This window comes from Desmodus rotundus, chromosome 2, assembly GCF_022682495.2.
Source record: "Desmodus rotundus isolate HL8 chromosome 2, HLdesRot8A.1, whole genome shotgun sequence".
In the NCBI taxonomy this organism is placed as follows: domain Eukaryota; kingdom Metazoa; phylum Chordata; class Mammalia; order Chiroptera; family Phyllostomidae; genus Desmodus; species Desmodus rotundus.
The window spans coordinates 174,788,925-174,811,517 of NC_071388.1; the positions used below are offsets into that span (position 1 = coordinate 174,788,925).

At 35.8% G+C, this 22,593-nt stretch overlaps 1 protein-coding gene across 2 annotated transcripts in view; it reads right to left on the reverse strand.

The window, feature by feature from the left end:
* Window positions 1-22,593, reverse strand: part of TMEFF2 (transmembrane protein with EGF like and two follistatin like domains 2) — a 235,524-nt gene that overhangs the window by 39,372 nt on the left and 173,559 nt on the right. For both annotated transcript variants that reach the window (XM_024563859.3, XM_045198529.3), the window contains exons 6-7: window positions 18,212-18,360; window positions 17,443-17,502 (exon numbers count right to left, since the gene is read on the reverse strand). In XM_024563859.3, coding sequence (XP_024419627.1) covers window positions 17,443-17,502; window positions 18,212-18,360 — 209 coding nt within the window. The remainder of the gene's footprint in view (window positions 1-17,442; window positions 17,503-18,211; window positions 18,361-22,593) is intronic.

Genomic DNA, 22,593 nt, shown 5'->3' on the forward strand with positions numbered 1-22,593 from the left:
GCATTTTAATTATGATGTGTCTTAAGTGTGGCCCTCTCTGGGTCCAACTTGTTTGGAACTCTGTGCTTTCTGTACTTGTATGTTTATTCTCTTCACCAAATTAGGGAATTTTTCTTTCATTATTTTTTCAAATACATTTTCAGTTTCTTGCTCTTCCTCTTCTCCTTCTGGCAGCCCTATGATTCAGATATCGACATGTTTGGAGATGTCCTAGAGTCTTCTTATTCTCTCCTGGTTTTTTTTGAATTCTAGTTTCTTCATTCTGTACTGATTCACTGTGTATTTCTTCCTTATGTTCTAAATTGTTGATTTCAATCCTGGCTTCCTTCCCATCACTGTTGGTTCCTTGAGCATTTTTCTTTATTTCACTTAGAAAAGCCTTCATTTCTTCCCTTATGCATTTGCTGTACTCAGTGAGATTTCTGAGCATCCTTATCACCAGTGTTTTGAACTCTGCATCTGATAGGTTGGTTATCTCCATTTCACTTAGTTCTTTTTTCTGGAGTTTTGATCTGTTGTTTCATTTGGGCCATATTTCTTTGTATCCTCAATTTGGCAGCCTCCCTGTGTTTATTTCTATGTATTAGGTAGAGCTGCGTTGACTCCCTGTCTTGGCACACCTGTTACATTGTAAGGGGTGAAGCCTTAGTTATTTGCCAGGGTAGGGCAACCTGCTTCGCTGCTTTGTGGTGCTGTCTGTGGGAGAGGGATGGAAGAGGGAACAATGTCTCTTGCTTGACACTCAACCTATTTCCAGTCACTTCCCCACTTCCTGTATGCAACTGGCGCCCGTCTAGCTGTTGCCCTCGTACTGAATTCCAAAGTGGGTGGGTTTGTGTACATTCTAGGGCCATGTGGGTCCTTTAAATGGACTCTCCTGAGAGACTGGCAGTTTATTTCATCACCCCAACCCCCACTGGTTTTTATAGCTAGAAGTTATGAGGCTTTATTTTCCTGGTGCTGGAACCCTGGGGTGTGTGGTTGGGCCTGGAGCTGGGATGGCTTGCTCCTGCGCCACTGACACCTCACTGCCACCACACAACATGCTCTCACCCCAGCTCTCCGTGTTCACCTGCCTGGAAGAAAATTTCTTCTTTAAATCCTTGATTGTTGGACTTCCATACAGTTCAATTTTCTGGCAGTTCTGGTTGTATTTTGTTTTGAGGTTTGTTGTGATGTGATACTTCTTATGGTTGTACGAGAAGGCAAAGAGTATCCCCCTATGTCTCCATCTTGGCTGGAAGTCCTGAATAAGTATCATTTAGGATAAGAGTTCTTGTTTGAGTAACATGCCTCTCTGAATTTAAAGTTACAGAGGCTTGGGTATAGTTTGGCTCTGAATTTGCTTATTTCTAAACAATTAAAACAAATATTACCAGTATCAGTGAAAAATTGATCAACCCTCATTAATTAATTCATTAAAATTCTGAACCCCAATAACTAAGTAATCTAAGTAATCATAATCTCCCCATAATTCAATTACAGTTGTATGCCTTTTCTCCCCATCCCTCCACCCCACCCCAGCTGAACCCTCCTCCCTCCCCCACCTCCACCCTCCCCCTTGATTTTGTCCATGTGTCCTTTATAGTAGTTCCTGTAATCCCCTCTCCTCACTGTCCCCTCCCCACTCCCCCTGGCTATTGTTAGATTGTTCTTAACTTCAATGTCTCTGGTTATATTTTGTTTGCTTTTTTCTTTTGTTGATTATGTTCCAGTTAAAGGTGAAATCATATGGTATTTGTCCCTCACAAGTGCCCATCAGCAGATGAGTGGATCAAAAAACTATGGTGTATTTACACAATGGAATTCTATGCAGCAGAGAGAAAGAAGGAGCTTATACCCTTTGCAACAGCATGGATGGAACTGGAGCACATTATGCTAAGTGAAATAAGCACTGCGTTTTTCACATGAGCAGATTTTGTGGGTCTCCGGTTGTGTTGCTAATTTGAAGTGCTGGATAGGACCAGCCTAAGAACCAGGACCCTTTACTTCAAGGGTGTCACAGTTAAACTGCTATCACTTGATACTTTCTGAAAATGGCTAGCACATTTCTAGGCTTAGAATGTATCATTTAGATGAGCTTAGGCAACAATGTTGACTATAGCAAAAAGAATTTTTTTTTTTTGCAAAAAGGATTTTGAAGGGCTATTTTTTAAATTTGTTAATCATTTTCAGATTTTAACATACAAAGTCTGGAGAAAGTCACTGGACTCAGAGTGAACACTGCAGCCTGTGGCTTTAAATCCAACACTGTACAGAGTAATAGATGAGACTATTATCTGGAACAGACACTGAGATCATCTATCCAAGACCAATGATTTACAGGCAAGAAAATTAAGGCTCAAATATAGGGCCTAACACAGGTTTCCCTGGGGATTAGTGCACAACAATGATTGCATTCAAGGGTGCATTAAATCCCAACTCTGAGATTTTCCTACCTGTGTGGAAATGCTTGTTATGTAAAGATACTGTTACCCATTTCACAGGTGTTAGCAGAAGATGATGGAAACAGGTAAAAAGGGGAAAAATGAAATGGAGGTAGAGCATTATACCAGTTTTAAAATTACATTAGATGTAAAATAAAAATGGCAAATGATTTGAGATGAGTGAGAAATTTGAATGGCTGCCAGCTAGTTTTAGGAATTATGGCTTTTATACTAAGAATAATAAATGAGATGTATCATCATATTATTTAAGTTTCTGATGTTGAGTAATGTTTTTCCATCAAAATTTCTATTTAATTTTTAATTGTCATAGAACACAATGATCCTAGGCATTTGAGTGTTAAAAGTTTTATAGGAACAGCTTTTCTTTAACTTCTTAATTTTAAAAGGTTTGTTTTATGCACAAGGTGTGTTTTTAACCTCTTTTGACCATTTCCCAAGAGAAAAAATATTGTGGATTTTATAATGAAAGTCACCAGAAACCAGAATTAATTTACCAGAAATTAGACTGAAGTGGACCCTGCAGTAGACACAGGAAGCCCAAACATCTGCATTTTCCATTAAACATGAGGGTACATTGAGTACAGTAATTTCTTGGTGAGAACTCTGGCCTCTAGTCACATGCCCCTGCCTCTTACATATTTGACAGTTTCAAAAACATCCTATACCCTAATGCTCTAAAAACACAAAGCAAAAGGGAAATGACCGATAATAGACATTGGTAGATCAGGATACTGTGACAAATTGGGTGAACTGACAGGCAGGTGATGAGTAATTTTAACATGACCCTAAAAATAGTGTAAGGATGTTTGCACACTGCCACTTCCCTAAAGGCTGATGGATATGCATGACCTGAGTTTTGAGACAGGTGTCAGGAATATTGATAGTTGGTATGGGAATGATAATTTTCTTTGCACTGTTGCAGTAGACAGTTTGCATGATTAATGATGCCTCTTAGTCTTTTTTTTTTCCTCCTAGGGGCAGAAAGAGATATGAACCTTTGTCACCCTGAGGACTGTAAGAATTCTGCTTGAAGGGTAAGACAGAAGAGCTTTATTCACCTGAAAGCACCATTTTCTTTTGGTGGGGAGAGGTGAAGAAACAGTTGTAAAATACACAAGTGATCCTGGCACATGAGGTGATAGTGCCTGGTAGGCTGATAATAACACGGTTCTCATGAACAGGGCTCTACCCCAGGGCACAGGAGCCTTGCACAGACCTGAAGTGTGCGGTGCAGTCAGCCTGGGCCGTGACAAAGGTGGAAATGAACTGTGGCTTTGGGGCGGACCCCACCACATACACTGTTGGAGTGAATATTAAGAACCACCCATAAGAAACAGTATAAGACCAAGGCAGGAAGTAAAAGGTGAGATCATTTTCCTAATGTTTATATCCATTTCAGGTTTTCAGAGACAATTTTCTGATTCAAATCAATTCAATATTGTTTCTAAATGCTGAATCTAGTGAGGAAGGGCTTTTCTTTTCCAAGAGTAATACTGTTTGCTCAGGTTTTTAAAATGTCACATAGAGCAGTGAATGAACTATGTTATTTCAAGGTTTGAAATTAAATACATAATCTAATAATAGTTTGTAGATATATTCTACAAAGCTCTGAGTAGCCCATCTACTGAAAATATTAGGGTAAATAAAGGTAAATATAAGCTATGAAGACAAGCCACAGAAGTTTCTTTTCTTTCTTTTTAAAGAAATAAAAGACAACCATGAAAATCAAGTCACAGCTCACAAAGGGCTTTCACTTCCAAAGCATGTAAAAAACAAAGAAAAGATATCATATTCATTTTAAAGATTCTCAGAAAAGTTAGGAAGCTTTTCAAGATTGTATAGCATTTCTAAGTTGAGCAGCTAGGTTAAGAATTTAGGTCTTTTGATAAACCATTCAGTGCATTTTCCACAAAAATCAAAAGATTTCAGTAGGGAATTAACAAACCATACACAGAATGCCATTCAACAAATGGACTATAGATACTCGTATGCTATTTCATTTGTCTATACCAGAAAGATTTCACTTTTTTTCTTTTAATGACAAACTTTTGGCATAAAACTAGTATAGACCCCCCCAAAAAAAGTCTCACCTTTCAGAGATAATCTGTCTCCAAAAAGATCACAAGTCTTTCAAAAATTAATCCTAATCTCTCAATTTATTTACCAACTCCTCCTTCTTTGGTATTTCTTTAGTTCTAGTAAAAAGGCATATGACACCCATACTGTATGAGTAGATAGTATAATCCAAGCCAAAAAATGGTGTTGCTCGGAAAGTTATTTATTTGTTTCAATACTAAAGTAATTACTGTAGCAAAGACTTGCTCATTTATCATTTCCTGTTGCCTTTGCTACTTTTTTTCAGTTGTATTTTTAAACAAATATCCTTATTGTCCTTGTTACAAAAGCAATAACTTTATTTCGCTAGGTACTGACAGCAAACCTATGCAGCAAGGTATATTCCCTCCCAAGGAGGGTCTGTGCCTGGGCGCCACCAAACAGTGCTGCCCATTGGTGGCCTTCCCTTCAGAACACGGCATGCTCTAGTTGAGCACCAAATTGCCATTTAAGAGACACCTCCAGGCTCCCCCTCTGTTTGAACTAGGAAAGTTTTCTTAACTTCTTGAATGCTAATGCCATATCAGGCTTTTTTATTTCCATGAAAAATAGAATTTCAGTCTTAAGAATTGTTGTTGAATACTTTAATAGGCTTTAGCCTGTTGACTTTAAATATATTCCTATGAACAAAGGTTTATAAAGATTTATACTGTGGAAGTGCTAGATAATAAAAAGAACCTTTGAAATGGTTGCTGTTGCCTCCTCAAAGAACATTATTAAAGATCTTTCAAATAGGCAGTGTTTGGTTCAGCAATTTAGTCAAATGTGTAAGGAGTAGCTAATGCGAACAAAAAGATGACACAGCTCTGAGCAGAAGAAAAGCAGGGTCCCACGTTATTAGAATACTAGTCAGGAATGCTGAATAGGAGACCCAGTTACACCTGTAAGACTTTCCTCAATAACTTACGATAAGTAAGTAGAATAACTTCCTTTTTAGTTGGATGAATTGTTATCACTCTGAGACGCTTCTTCAGAAACAGATATTCCTTCTTATTTGTGCAACCCTAATGAACATTTCTATGTATGGAACAATGATAATTTTTTCAAAGGTGTGTGTTTGAAGCAGTTAAGATGTAAAAAAAAAGAAAAACTTGGACTAAGATAATCATCCTCCGTCTGGGATTGTGTCTCCTTCGAGGGCACAGGAGAACTGAGAAATCATTAGGGAGCCTTGCTCTGGACTTCATAGTCCCTCCTAATTTCCAGATACCATGTGATATGTACTTGCTCATAATTTCTAACACCTTAAAGCAGGGTTTCCAAACCTAGAACTTATTGGCATTTTGGCTGGATATTCTTTGTTGTGGGGACATGTCCTGTGCACTGTAGGATGTTTGGCAGAATCCTTGGCCTTCGCCCACAAGTAGCATCCTCTGTCCCCTAGACAACCAAAAATGTCTCCAGCCATTGTCAAATGTTGCCTCTGTATATCAACTATATTCTCAGTTGAGAATCTGTATCATAGATGATGGTCAACCACTTTCCTTCAAGTTCATGAGTTTTGAAATAAAGCTATATTCTTGGTCATAAAATCCTAAATCCAGAAAAGCATCATTATAATCTAATCTTATTTACAAATATTGCTGATAAGAAAACTTAGGTTCTGAGAGACTGAATATCTATCTATTTAAGTTTTGATGAATTAGCTTAGAATAAAGATGAGACTAAGTCAAAAGTTTCTATATTCTTATTCCAAGGTCATCTACAAAATGCTATTTATAAGCCATTTGTTCTGAAATTCAAGTGAAATTAAGAAATAAATATGACCAGTCATGTCATTGGAGAAAAGCTTCGTAAAGAATTCAAAAGAATAGAGAACATATAATTTCTAGTTGATTTTAGAATGAACTAAGTGATCCTATTCCAGCAGTATTATTTTTCTGATATGATGATGATAATGATAATCATAATTATAATAAATATAACAATGGTTTTCTTAGGATAACATTATGATTAGCTATATTTCTAAGCACATAAAATTCATGGCTAAAGTGAACACTAAGAAGCATGCTAAATTGCAGAAAGCAGCTAACTTGAATGTTAGAGTACTATAGTCCTGATAATCTGCCTGCATAAGTGAGAGTAAGTGGTTGTCTGTTGTTGTTGATGTGGTGTTATGCTTACTATTAATTGTTCCACATATAGAAGACAATGTGGAAACTTTATTAAAACGACCTTACAGCTAAGATTCTCTGGACTGCCTGTTGGTTCTTCCTCATGCTTCCATAGCTCCATTTCATTAAAAATCAGAAATAGGCCTAGCTAGTGTGGCTCAGTTGGTTGGAGTGTCGTCCCATACACCAAAAGGATGGGGGTTTGATTCCTGCTCGAGGCACATCCTTAGGATGCAGGTTTGATCCCTGATGCTTGTATGGGAGACAACCAACCGGTGTTTCTCTCTCTATCCCTCCCGCCCTTGCTCTCTCTCTCCCTCCCTCTGTCTCTAAAATCAATAAACATTAAAAAAATCAGAAACAAAGTCATATGTGCCAACTCTGGGAAGGGTGAGCAGCTAGGGGTGTGGGGACAAGAGATTACTTCAAGTAACTGGAGATCGTCAGCTTCCCTGGGGCTCTTCAAATAACAGAAACACAGAGGGGAAAAACCCAGCGGTGCAAGATTTGTGGAATAATTGTGACAGTACATGAACAGCTGATCTGCAGAAGGGAATTTGGATGTGTACTGCCTGACAAAACACTAATTGCTTGTTGGTTTAAACTCTGTAGACTAATAACATGATCTTTCTTGAATACTTAATTTCTGGAGGACAAATGGAGCTTGTTTTGGGATTCATTTTCTAAATGATTCAAAAATTTTTCTTTAATCTTTTTTTAGTTAAAAGGACATTTATTTCTATTACCTCATGTAAATTTTCTTTTTTACTGAAATACTCTTGTAAGGGAGTTTTCTGATTTATGATATACACAGCTTTGAATCTTAAAAAATGTGAAAGGAGATTAAAAGCAGTGAATTTTTTTTTGGCCTGGACTCTACTTTACAGAAATACTATGTAGTGCTATCAAACATCGTTAATGCATTCCTGTCTTTCTGCAGAACTCTCCATGCTACACTGTCAGATAACAAACCCATTCTCCTTATGTTTCATCAAGTGAAACATCAACTACATCACCATAAAGGATACTTACCAGCATAAATGCTAAGAATTAACTCAGGACATCCCAAAATATTAAACTTGCTTTCTAAGGTTTATTTATTTTTCTTTGTTTTTTCTCATGCCCTTTTTGGATTATATATTAAAAAACAGCTTTCAAAGTTAACTTTGTGTAAAAATTTCTGCAAGTTCCACAATGTTAAAAGGACCAACACAATCCAGTATCACTAATACGGGTAGTCTGTTCTTATACTGCCATTTCTTGAATCAGATCCCAGAGGAATGCAGAAGTAAGGAGAATAGAACTTCTTTGTACTTTTCCAAAGTACTACAGTGTCTTAAAGTCATCAAATAGCTCTGGGAGAGCTGGTCTCAACTTCACCCTAACTAGATTTAATACACTATCTAGAACAATGGGTAAATTAGACAAGAAATACCCCAAAGTGGAATCTCAACAAAGGAGAGATGGTCATACAGGCCAATGGTGTTAGTAGAAGCTCTGACCACGGGAGAGGAGGTCTTGGCCAAAGGCACTTAGTTATCTATAGTGGTCTGAGGGCAGGAGTATCCCTATTGTGTGGACATTTGCATCGGGCTGTCTGAGCTTGATGCTTTCATATATGAATATATGCTTTATTCAGGCTCACTAAGTGAAGTGACCTCATTATAAGTGGGTTTCTCAGAGAAATCAACTGTAAGAAGGGAAGGCACTGGTCGAAGGACCCGCATCATCTAGGTAATTCTTTTTCATTGCAAATCAATACACAGACAGTGAATCTGGACAACTTGAGTTCACCACAGAGCAACAGTTCACTCTTGATGAGTGGAACATTTAGACTGAGCCTACAAGTCCAAGAACTCATATCGTAAATTTAATCAATATCTACTTTTCGCCCTGTCCTGTCCCAGTCGTCCATCACCGCTGAATCATCACATTCATAATGTGCTGCCCTTGTCAGTCCTCTGTCCTTGACTAAACCTCTCTGCTCCCAAATTTCAACTGCTTCCCAAAGCTCACCTGGAATTATGCTCCATTATTGGCAAGTTCTCCTGTATTGTTAATGCTTCACTGAAATTCTCATCTCTCTTCTTGCATACTAAAGCACTAGCTTTCCTGGGAATACCAAATCCCTTCAGCCTTCTGACAGGGTGGCCATGCCTTCTACCTTTCCCCCCTGTATCTCAGGGCTCAGATGTGGGGTTGGGTGCTGTCCTCCCTGGTCCTCATTGCTAGTCTCACGTTATTGGATCACCATGTCCCTCAAGCCTTAGCACTGGTTTGCATACATTAATATATCTGGAGTTTGGCTCATACATTCGGTTTCTGCTGATTGCATTTGAGTTCTCACTAGAAGTCTGAGCATTTTGCTAGTGTTCACAAACAAATGGAAGTAGGGGAAACAAGCTGTGACCCATGAAACAAGTGACAGCACTTAGAAATGCAATTTCTCTGAGAGATTTTAGTTTCACAGATAGTTAAAAATATATTCAGTTAATTATGTTTGTACATAGTTTCAAATCTTCAAGATGTGAGAACTGAATTTTTAATGTTCTTGATAAGGTGGATTCATGTTTGGGGCATGTAAGATTCACTACCAAAAACAGCAAATCAAAGTGCTCTGGGTATTTTGGTTTTTGGAAACTGATTGAATTTTATTTATTAGTTTTATGGAAAACTGTGCTTAGAAATTATACAGAGCCTATGAACATACACCTATTCTTCCTTCAGTTTCACACATTATACCCACACTCATAGGAATAGAAATAACATACTTGAGGTTAAAAGGTAAATTAAGGTAAAGAATTATGTCACTTTCACAAGTGATATCTAGTTGTTTTTTCCTCTTTGCTTCCTATGCTTTGTAGACTTGTGTTTCCTTGATGACCAGTTTTTGTTGAAAACATTTGGTCTGACCTTGATGCTTTGCCTCTTTAAGGTGTGTATGTGTGTGTGTTGATTGATGATGTGTGAACATTAACTTTTCTGAATGAAAATAATATTTTGCATAGAGAGAAATAAATTCTTACATACTATATTCTCATTACATTTGCTTAACACCACCCCGTCGGCATACGGTCACCCATTATATAGGTTTCTTTTAAGTGATGAGTGTGTAGGTCCTTCAAACATGTACCCTGGGGTATAAATAACTAATTTTAAAGGTGAAATAGAAAATAAATATACCAATATCATGATCTTGCCATTCTGTCACATGTTATCTCTTCTCATTAAATTTCTATTTGAATCTCATGTTGTAATTCTATGGTGACTGTACTATTTTAAAGTGATCAAAATATACTATACATAAAATTATGGTGAATGGAGGAAAACTAAATGTTAGCCATATGAACATTTAGACACATCAGTGTGCTATATAAATGGTAGGCACTCAATAAATATTTCTTTATAATGAATTAAAAAGTCAAATTCTCTTGCAACAGGTTGTTATATGACCTGAGTAGAAAAAAATTAGCCCCTATAATTGAATAAGTACGTAAATTTATATATATATATGACTCATAGTTTATATATATATATACTCCGAGTTTACACCCTCAGATGAATATATATGTAGATATATGTACACACATGTATATATGTACATACACATATGTGTGTATACACACATGTAAACTCTGAACACATACATGAACAGATCATATGGTATATAATCTATTTCCCATAAAAATAAATTTTCTATTGTTAGACCAAAAGGAAAATAATAACAACAGCTAGCTTACTAATAGCTTGCTAATGCCTTGCATAATGTCCTTTAATTAAGACTTCAGACCTACGGAAGTAGGTTTAACTCGATTGAACACATAAGAAACTGAGGCTCAGAAAGGTCAACAAATTGATGCAAGGTTAAATAATGAATAAAAGCACGGCCAGTGGTTAAACTCCGCCCTGTCTGCTTTTTAGTGGGTTTAACAACTGACTGGTGCACCTTTATGGAAAAGAGAGGTAGAGAAGTAACACCTCAAGGTGAACAATTTCTTTCAGAAAGAAGCAATTCAAATAGGAAACAGTGCACATAAATGATGCAGGATACATTTATGAACTAGAGCATATAACACAAAGTTTTCCAGAGTGTCTACCAGGGCCCAAGGCAGCTCTTCAGCAGAAAACCTTCATCTGTATTGCAAATACTATTTCTGTGTTTATCTATAACCATGAACATAACATAATATTACAGATGAGTGGCTACATGATTTTATAGGGAAAACAATGAAAGCACAGAAGTTCAAGAGACCAGGAAAAATTGTGAGTTAGAGTTCATAGAAAGCTTTATGAATTTTGTAGCACTCTAATGTAATCCCAGAGGGGAAAATACTTGAATTGAGACACTTTCCCTCAGAAATCTTGACATCTTAATTCATTTCTTGAGCTTAAATATTCTAGGCTAGTCTGGTGGCACTGTAATAGCCTGGGCAAACATTTTTATTTATTTCACTGTTGCTACCAATATTTGTGCTACAAGCTGCTGCCTGCGTTTGCTGCTATTTATTTATTTCCTACGGATCAAATTATTGGCCTCAATATAACATGTTTTCCGGTGAAGTGTTCCTTGTGCTCATGAGCAAATGGAAAAAGCCTCCATTTAAAATGCATATTTTTGTCACGTGACTGAATTAATCCATGTTATAAATATGATACATAACCACTTGATATTCATGTCTGTGTACATATGGTGAAAGAGCAATAGAGGCATATAGCAGACAAATCAACCAAGTGCCTTCTTTGCATGGGTGGGTGGTCAATATATCAAAATACTGCATCTAGTTCCTGGTCCACCACTTAACTTCTTTTAGCCTCACTTTTATTTCCCTGTATTTGCAATCCTGTTTTATTGGATTGACATTAGAGTGAACAAGTTAATGTGAATGGATTTTTATAAAACTGCAAAGTATCACCCACATTTTCTATTAATGTAGGATTTACTTGGTAGCACACACTGTTCTCTTTGGCTTCTCTTATCTGTGTGGGGAAATAGAAACCAGAACAGGATAACTTCTAAACCAAACAACATAGCACTGCTTAGGATGCTTATAAGATACAGACATAAGTTCAAAGAGAGGAGTAACTCTTTGGAGCATCTCACAGCAATGTAGACATCATGGTGATATTCTTGAATCTGAGCTCCCAAGGTGCAGAGTGAGTCCCAAAGCCCCTACGAATGTTAGGTGGTAACGCCTCTTCCCTGATCTCTCACCGTTCACACTTTGATGGAATATAGAATTAGCAGTGATAGTTTGCACCTTAGCTCTATCACGTAGTCTTTTTATTTAATCTTCCTGAACCTTAATTTCTTGCCTGTCAAATGCATATTATATCACCCTCACATTTCTGTTGTCGAGATTGAAGGAGACAATATATGGAAAAAGCCTTTGTGAATTGCAGTGGTTTCTACGGAGAACAAGTTATTATGACAATTCACTGAGGCTGTCTAGATACCCTTCCAAGATGTCAGTTTCCTCTTGGTGTAGAAAAAATGGGTTGATGGAATAATAATAGGATGGATAGAATTTGGCTGAAATGTGTATTTCTGAATGTTTTCTTCCATATTTCAGACCTTAATATTTAAATTATTCCTTAAAGATAAGGAAGGGGTTTCTAAAGAGAACATTTCCTAAAAATTAATCCTCCTAAATGTTACAAGAAATGATGAACAGCCACAGTGTAATGAGCAATGAGTAGACATATGGATTCTCTGCATGCCTGTACCTACACTGAGAGCTAGGTAGACCCTGGTTCCCTCCCAAGGTTGGAGATGACTCAGGGCTTACTTCTCGCATTGCCAGCTGGTAAAAACAAGGGAAATTCTTTTTTCCCAAATATGTACTATTACCTAAAATGATTTTTATCTTTACTTAGGCTTCCTGATTGTTCTGTTATCCAGTTCCTGTTGAACCTGGTATATCTTCCTGATGTATAAGGAAGCTAAGGTCCCCTCACAGCCATTTCCCTCAGTATTCTGTCTTATATATTTATTTTTCTAATTTGGAAATATACATAAATGTAACTCATTACTTTAGTCTGCCATAGAAATAGTATCATTGAGTTATACATATTTTAAAGCTATGTTCTAAAATACTATCAAATATTGATTTGAAAACCTCCAGCCATATGAAAAGCTTCTTGGCACACTTTATAAAAGTCACTATTGGAGATAAACATTCTATCTATGTTTTCCGGCGATGCCTTATAAAAAGATCTATGCTAAATATTTCTTTTGGAATTTAGCACTAGAGAAACGTTGTTTTTGGTCTTTGAACTGATTATTTATTTTTATCAGACAAGGAAAACCTAAGTCTCATTTTAGTAGAGACCTAGGTTAATGTGTCCACCTTTGTGAAGCCCAGAACAGTGGAGTGCATAGAACAGGGGCTCTGTATTTTCAACCACAATTTCTCTTTTTACATTGGTTGCAAGGAAGCTTAGGGCTAAATGCAGTAACTGTAATAGTCTATGTTGTGATATGTTTATTTCCCTCAACAGTTCTGTTTTTTTTAGTTCCTTTTTACATTTATTGAATATGTTTTAATTATAAGCCTCTGAAAATCCTTTTGAAAACAGGTATAGAATGTTATGAAAGAAAATACATTTTATTTTCTAGATGATAACAGACTAAATCATTTAACTTCATATTTTTTTCCTCTAACAACTTATGAAATTAAGTACATTTGCACTGGAAAAATGTGTTTCACATTTCTCAAGCATGACCAGACTTTTAGACAGAAAAACAACACAATCAGAAATACGTATGCCAGATGATGAAAAACAAAACAGTTGAACTTCACCTTGTTTCATTACAAGACATGAGGAGGCAAATTCAAGGTATATAAAACATTTGCTATTTAAAACTTCTAGAAAGAAAGTTTAATATTAAAAATGAAAATCCCCAAAGCGCTAGCTTTGTGGTTTTATAAAATTGTGTCCTTTAAACCTTTCTGCAAGTGAAGAGAAAGGCCTAAATGGAAGCCCAAAGTTTAGGCTGATGAAGAGAGAATAACATTCAGTGGCCTGTTTAGCTTGTCAGACAGGAATCCTGTCGCTGTGCCTGTGCCGTCCAAAGCTCCTCTTCAGGACTCACTCATGCCTTGGGTTCCATTAAAGGAGAGAGGGCGGGACAGAGATCCAAGTCAGACTCAACCAGAAAGTACCGCCTGTAAGGATGATCTGGCAAATTCTTTGTCTCCCTGGGGTTGACTGCAGTCACATGCCTGTGAGGGTCACGGAATCACAACTCTAATCCACCTTGGTATTCTTGGTGGAGGCGCGGCTCCCTTATTTTGCCTTTTTATTATTATTATTATTATTTTTAAATCAGTCCCTGCTGGTCCTTATTGCAGTCTCTTTTTAAATGATATTAAAAATAAGAGCCCATGGAAGAGGTAGGCTTTCTTTAAAGTTTATTTCCATTTTTGTAATCAGAAATGTGTGTTCTTGTATTAATAGCTTTAGGGTGGGCTCAAAGGAAAAGAATTGTGTGGGGGGTGTTGCTAAAAGTTTTAAACCTCTAGTATTAATGACATAAGGAAAAAATGAGGGTGTGTTAAGAGCAGCACTCGCCTGTGGTGGGAGAGTTCACGAATGTTCTGTGTAACAAGGGAGGTGACTGACATTGAGTGAGCTGTGAGCACACAGCAAACTCCTAGGAATGGGAGCCACACAGTTCCTGTTTTCTGCTGTCGGGGAGTTCTGAGCGTCTGACGCAGAGAGGAAGAGGACTTGTTGTTCTGTCCTTAGTGCTTTCTCACTTAGTTAACCTCCAGTGGTTTTTTACGGATGGATTACAATTCATGGCCACTTATTTAGTCTTTATGCAACTTATTTTTATTCCAAGTCTTAGTAAATATTATTTAGAAAAAGTGAGCACTCATATTTTAAGTAGAAGCATAAGGGAAAAAAAATAAATTGAGAGCACATGACATACTGAGTCTCTAGTTGGTTCCTTTCAATTTTTCCAAAGTTTGTGTTCCAAAGTTCAGAAAAATGCAAATACTGTTGGGAGCTTGGATACTCCGAGGAACATGACTATTATTTTAATCATGTCTGAAGAGTTATACATTGTATTTTAATATGATCATCAAGAAAGGTAAAGACATCTAAATTAAATTTAAGGAAAATTGTTAAGTATGCAATCAATGTTTAATTAGGAATTGCAAGCTTCAATTGACCTTGCCTTCATTCCTGTCTTAAATTTAGAGTTCAACTAATAGGTGTTTTTAACTTTACTTTTATCTTAGAAGGTTTTATTTTGGATTTATTACATAAATCTGATGTCAAACTAGAAGACTGAATAGTTTTCATTTGGATATATTTAAAAACAAATTCTCTTTCATTTTCATGTTTAATAAAGTGATAAGATAGAAAATAATGTCAATTAAAAGCATTGACACTGACGATCTGAGATTGTTTGAAACCAAACTCAAGTATGATCTTTTTGGAACAAAAATTTAACCTCCCAAAACACGTATATTTGCGTAGTGATTGTGATCAGCACGAAGAGTTCTTTATTTCAGAGACAAGATTCTCAGGAAGAGGTTTGATTTTCCTGTGAGTCCAATGACAAATAGTTCAATGGAGAAATATTCATAGAATGTTAAATTTTTGAACATTTTTCCCAAATGAGTTAGTTTGCAAAATGGGTATAAAAGTACTTTAAGCACAGTTAGTAAGAACAGAAATAAGATCCTTAGAAATCTAGAAATATTTTAGGCCACAGTAAAGTTAAGTGTGCTAGATAGTAACTAATCACACTGTTAAGATGCAGTTATTGGCCCTGACTGGTGTAGCTGAGTGGGTTGTGCATTGTCCTGCACACCAAAGGGTTGCTGGTTTGATTCTCTGTCAGGGCATAAATCTCCGGGTGCGAGAGGCAAGCGATCGATGTTTCCCTCACACATCCATGTTACCCTCCCTCTCTTGTTCACTCCCTTTCCCTCTCTCTAAAAATAAATAAAGTCTTTTTAAAAAGATAGTTATTGAATATAATACAGCTATAGAATTCAAATCTGATTTCTTTGAAAATATAAACACGTATCGCTAGTTTTAGAACTTCAATTTCTATTATTCTCTTTTATTACTTTTAGTATTTTCTTGTAGATCTGCATACTCTAAAGTGTGTTCTTGGGAACACTAGTCCTGTAAAACTTGCCACACACAAAAAATGTGTTGTTCATCAAATAAGATTGAATAAAGCTATGTATTATTAAGGTGTATTCATCGTTATTTTAGGTTTGATAATGACATCGTTAAGATGGTTTAAAAAAGGGTTGATCTTTTAAAGATGCAGGTTAAAGTATTTGTGAATGAAATGATGCAATTTCTGGCATTCATTTCCACATATTTTGAAAGTGGGGAGAACAGGATGAGGGTGAGAAAAAGGATAGGTTAGCCATGGGTTGATGTCCCTGAGTGTGAGTGATGAGCACAGGTAGCTTCCTTACCCTCTCCACTCCACATGTGTGTGTTTTGTGATGGTTAGAAATTCTCCATGATAAAATATTACTTATTTATCTATGCTCTTCCCAAAAGTATTGAACATGAACTATTCTTTTCAAGGCACACCTATTACTATCTCTCCTGGACACTTTGGGGACAGCTGTACAATGGTAGAACTAATGTTTCTCCATCTATGATTGCCTGTGCTATTCTAGGCTTCTATCACATGAAAAGTTTTATTTACATGTTGAAAAACATTAAGATAACAATGAAAAAAAATTAAAAAAAGAATCCCTTTCATATTTCCAAATTCTAAGAGGGCTGCAGTATCTACAAATAAAACATCTGATTGACTAATTTTCTTCAATTTCATCAAGATTTACTTTGTATGTAAATAAAACATTAGAAATATTGTTAAAGGAAATGTAGTTTCAAAAGGAATGAGTGGTAGTACATATTTTGAAAGATAAGAAGTAATTATTTTCAATTTAATATTAGCCATTAATGTAGTTACAAATGCTTAATAGCTAAATGGTAAACTCTGTTAAAAACCCCCCACATATTGTAAACAACATCAGTGATTGCATTTTTATATTTTTTTATCCTAAATTTTGCATAAAATTCAAGCATCTCTTAAAACCCCATTTGCATAATTATAAAGTATTTCATATTTTAGGAAAATTATATTAGGTAGAAATATTCTTCAAAATAATATTTTATAATTGCTAAATAAAAATGTATATTTTTATATAGAATTATTTGTAATTTTGCATGTGTCAGAAAATACATTTTACTTACTAAGTAAATTAAGGAAATTTATAATTTTTTAAAAATCAATTATACAGATCTTTTTAACTTTCCATCTAAATAGAGAAAGCATATGTTACTATTTATGGCTGTCTTTTCTGTCCAGCTTTTTTTAGAGACTAGAAAACATTTTTATTGTTGACTGTTATAAAAATTCAAGCAAGAACATTTGCATTTATTACAATATACTGACAAAAATTGCATTAATTTCCACTGATGCCCATTAATTTGATAAATGTTTTGTCATTTGTACCATTTGCATTGTCAAAACAAATTAATTGTATCTTACTGACATTTTTGACAATTGCTTTAACTCCAGCAAAAAAAAAAAAAAAGTGTCTTATTTGCTTTAGAAAATTCACTCTTACCTATGGAAAGACTGAACAAAGCAAGAGAAGACTTAGCACATGTCAGAAATCTTGCGCAGTTTAACTCAGGGTCAATGGTAAACACTGAATCTCAGAACTATTTTATAGACGTGCTCATATTTTGTAACAGAGAATACTATGTACCTGCATAATCTGTTCTTGCATAATGCCCGTCTTCAGATTTAGTAGTTGTAGTTGTGTTATCTGTGTTAAAAAATTAACAGTAAAGAGGGGTGAACTATTTCTTCATATACAATATCAAACTTATATCATCCTCTAACATTATTTTCATTGCAATTAAGGAATTTTTACAACTATACTAAGCAATCTTTATACAAAGACAGATTTAGCTTGCGAGTGAATAACAGAGTACTAGTTTTCTAAAGTTTAGAAGAAGGAGAAGATTATAATTATAACTAAGTTGGATAAAAATTAACAAGTCAAAAATCAACAACATGTTTCTGAACAAGAAGCAAAGTAGAACATTCTAGTATATTCTACTTTAAAAAATGTATTTGAAATATTTCTATTGAATTACTACATAAAAGCGGTGTGGTTTACTTTTCATTTCAAGATGGTCTAATAAATCTGTAGATTTTTTGCTAAAATGAATTTGATTTCCTTTTTCTTTTTTCCTCTGCAACAAGAATGCCTGTTATCTTCTGAATATTAGCTTCTGTGTTTATGGCGTTGTGAAGATACGGTCCCATTATGTCGAAAACGATATGGACCATTGCTGATAGGCCCTCAAGCTGCTATAATCAACACGAATGCTACACTAGACTCTACTATCCATTGTAAATCAGAACTGCCCTTCAGAAATGAAACAGCTGCCTAATAAGTTATCTTCACTCTTCATTTCTACACAAAGACTAAAAACATCATTTGAAATGCATTTTAGTATGAACATTACCTTGACATCGACCCAACGACATGACTTCAATTTTCTCCTGTTTCTGACACGATGCTTCTTTGATTTGACACGCATTATCATAAGATTTCCCATCAGAAGCACAGAGGGGATTGAAGTTGGTTTGAGAACAATCAATGTTGCACACACACCTAAAGAAAGAGAGAAATAAAAATGTGACATCAACAGTGTTGTTACCACATTATAAATAAAACACAACGTGGAAGAATTGCTAGGTTGGCAAAATGCAAGTTGGCAAAACTGAATTATTTCCTTCACTTTGGTACCTGATATAAAAGGATACATGGAACTGATAATTCAAAGGACTGAGTAATGGATAAAAAATAACAATAGAAAACTCAGAAAATCGTCATCAGTTAGTCTGTGCCCCTGGAACTTTTAAAGCACATACATGAACTTCCATGCTGATACCTGCAGAATCAGAATAGGCTGAAGCAGCCATGGAACTCTGCTTTGCACTTTCCTAAAGTGAAATCTTACTTTGTTAGTTTTTTCTCAGGATATTTGAATGGAGAAAGCCTGAGGAAAATGATGCAGATGATGTTTAACGGAAAGCAAACATGGAGACTATTTGGAATGTAATCAGAAGTCAAATTTCCTCAGCATACACAAGGATGCACATAAAATGTGCTCAATGAGAATCTTCAGTGGTCCTTAACATTGTGGGGAGACCACCAAACCCTTTGAGAGTCAGATGAAAGTTATAAATCTTTCCTCATAGATACCCAAACTCATATAAACAACTGAATAATGTTTTCGGGGTTTCAGGAGTCCCTCAAAGCCTGTTCCTTGGCCTCTTTCACAGATAGACTATACTTTTTCTACATCAGTTTTAAATAATAAATTGATTATCACTCATGATTTTAGTACGTTTCTTAGTATAAATGAAAATTTGGTGAATTAATGAGAATTAGGTCACCTCAATTAGAAAAATTAGATATTTTAAGCAAACTTTTAATGTTTTTTATGTTCTTATAATTCTGTTTACAATATGCTTTTTACTCAGAATATTGTGTCATCTATAAATTTTTACTGACATAGAATATAAACTCATATTTTATATTTCTATTAATAATTAATTGTATTTCTAAGTAGAGTATATGCCTCTCAAAGTAAGAACACATTTTACTTCTGTCCATCTTCCTTAGTGCTGGGCGTGCATTATCATAATGTCATTAACCAGCTGCATACTACTTGCCGGGTTCTTAACATGCATGGCTTTATTCATTCATTGCAGCCACCATTTTACAGACCCATGATGCTCTATGAGGTCAGAGAGCTAGTAAATTGTGGAATGAGGACCCCCTACGGATGTGTCAAAGGAAAATACAATCCCTTTTCTTTTGTAGTGGAATGTGTATTCGAATTTTCTGGAAACCTTTATAATGATCCATCAGCAGGTTTGGGGGCTCCAGTAAATCTGGAGTTAAAGCCTAGAATTGTGTATTTGCAAGTAGTCAGCTGACGTCAGTCTCACTTCTTGGAAATCACTAGTCTGTTGGTTGAGTGAGAGAGGGTTTGTCTACATACCAGTGCTTTTCAGAGAATGGTCCTACAGACCATCTGTATCAGAATGATCTAAATCACTGTTAAAAAGGCTGACAGAAAATGTGCTAATGTACTTTTTTTTTTTTTTTTTGGTAAGAGAATTGCTTTAGGAGCACTTGGTTATTTTTACTTTCACCTATTTGGGAACAGATAGCTAGGACAGATGGCAACCCAGAAGATCAAAATGCTCTAGTCACTGAGGAGTGGTGTTCCTACTCTGGCAGTGATGTTGCCCTGTGATGACAGCTGCTGGAATCACGGCATTGCTACCTAGGCTGGTTCTTGGCACCTAAAACATCCGAGATCAGGAGCTGCCCACATGTTCAAAGAGCTTTATGTCTTTTTCACAGTGGATCTAAAGAAGTGACTTTGTAGATCAGGCTTGTTGTCCCGAACCATTTGTAGTAAATAAAGAGGGGCAGGGGACTGACATTTTTTAAAAAGTGTTTCCATTTATCTTCAAGCCAGTTTAGGTTTTGACTGTTGTGTTGGACTCTAGGGGCCATCTCCATGAAAGACAGCAAAATAATGATCAGTGTGCAGCAGCAGAACAGAGAGAAAGCTCTTCTATCATTAGATTATGTAAGATATCAAGGGCTGCAGGTATCTGAACATTAAGTCCAAAAAAAAAAATCAGAGATGTACACCATACATATTCTTGACAAAAAATGACTGGCAGTTCAGAAATCCATTTGATATCATAATCAAATGGTAAAATAAGAACAGAAATGGAAAGAGAAAATTTGGTTCAAATGAATTGGCCAGATTCAATGTTTCAGTGACAAATTCACTTGATTAAGCCACAGCACCAAATAAACACAATTGTTTAGGATATCCTACTCCTGATAAAATACTCCTTTTCCAATTGGCTGCTTTTTTTTTTTTTAAGTTTGATCAGATTTAAGTTTCACAGAGTTTCTGCTGCTGGCATCTTCTTCCCTTTCATTTCCTAGCACTGTTCACTCAGGGCTTCCTCATGTGTTTGTTTTGCCTTCAGAAATCCCTGACTCTTCTTGCCTCAGATAAATTCTTTAGGGAATGGCTAAGAAAAAGGCATAGACACATTTGGCATTTTTCTTCTCATATCAAAAGGAGGACCTTGATTCCTTGAGGTGAAAGTAAGGTACAGTCATGTCATGCCTTATAAAAGCATGGATATTTATCTTTTTCTCTGCTGTATGCTACCATTATATCTCCCTCTTTCCTCCTTCTTCTATGGCCCTGCATATAATAAACAAATGCAAGAGAGCATTAAAATTTTTGCTTATGAATTTCATCAACTATCAGAGACTGGAAGTCTATGGAGCATGATTTTCTTCCTTTGAATAGTGGAAGGAGTTTCAACAATTTGCTGAAATGGCTTGAAAACCATGTATCTCGGGAAAGGTATATACTGTGACTAGTTTACCAAGGACCTGCCGTTTCCACCAATGAACTCTTACTATATAATCACTATTTACTGTAATTTTTGTATCGAAGTGTGTTAAGCTTAATTAGTTTTAAAACCATACAGGATTCCAGAGATATTTTCTGAAACTCTTCGTTCATCTTGACATCTCTTGGTAGTGGCTAAATTATGTTTTGTATTCCCTGACCCACTTAATACCTTGCATACACTAAACTTTCAATAAGTACATGGCCAATAGAAGAATGGATGGAATAAATGAATACAGCAATATTATTCTATATTCTTAAAGAAAGCATAAAATTAATATAAATTGTCATTACTATACTGCCATAAAAACAGACATAGGGTAGCCAAGAAATTTTCTTGACAAATGTTAAGTGTTCTCCTTAAGATCAAATAAATATTCAGCTGAATATGAAGATAATGATAGTAATATTAGCTTACTTAAGGTTAGTGTCTGTCCCACTGCTATATGCTTTAGATGTTATTACTCCTTTCACCCTTCTGTCTGTATGAGTTACTACAATTACGACCTCCATCTTAGAGATAAGAAAATTCAGTAATGGAGAAGTCACACAGATTATACAGGAAGAACCCAATTTCAAATACAGGTAGTTTGCTGCCAGAGCCTGTACTGTTTTAAGTATTGTTCAGTACAAGGGAAAATCAAGACAGACCAAAATTCATACTATTAACTAATTAGAGAGATATTTGGATAAATAGGACTTGGAAAAAAAAGACTATGTCTACTCTTGGAATATTTATTATGATATAAATTTAAATCAGATTGACTTTTAGTCTCTGTCTTCCCAAACAAATGATCTAGTCTTTTTTGTACCACAGTGATACATCAGTGAATATTCATTTAAAGATATTCTGAGCTAATGCCTGGTGTTAGAATGAATAATCTGACAATTTAAGGCATCAATTGTTCAGAATATTTTATCCTTCACAAAACTCTGTATAAAGTTGGCTTCCCATAAAAACACACACTGAGACAGATCGCACATGCAGGAAAACACACCCCCAAACTGAGCCTACCGAAATTGCAAAATTGGGAAGTCTTAGCATTAAGTCTTTCCAAGTCTCTGCTGCAGAACTTTTAAAGAGTCTGGGATTCTTAGAACTCTACATTCATGGGGCAGAGGGGTTTGTGTGTTTATAGGAGTGAATGAATTGTGCATGTGTGTGGGAAGTGGACTCTCTGTCATTGATCTAGACATTAACACACAGGAGAGAGAGCCAGTCATGTGTTCCTATAAACTCTCACCTAACTTTGTACGACTTGGCACATGATTCTCTAAGGAAGAAGAAGCTCCTTGAGGAACTAAGGTTCACCTTCCTCCTTTTATTTGTGTCTACCCGAAGGAAACAACTCGGTAGCCCTTAGTGGCTTCAATGGCATTGA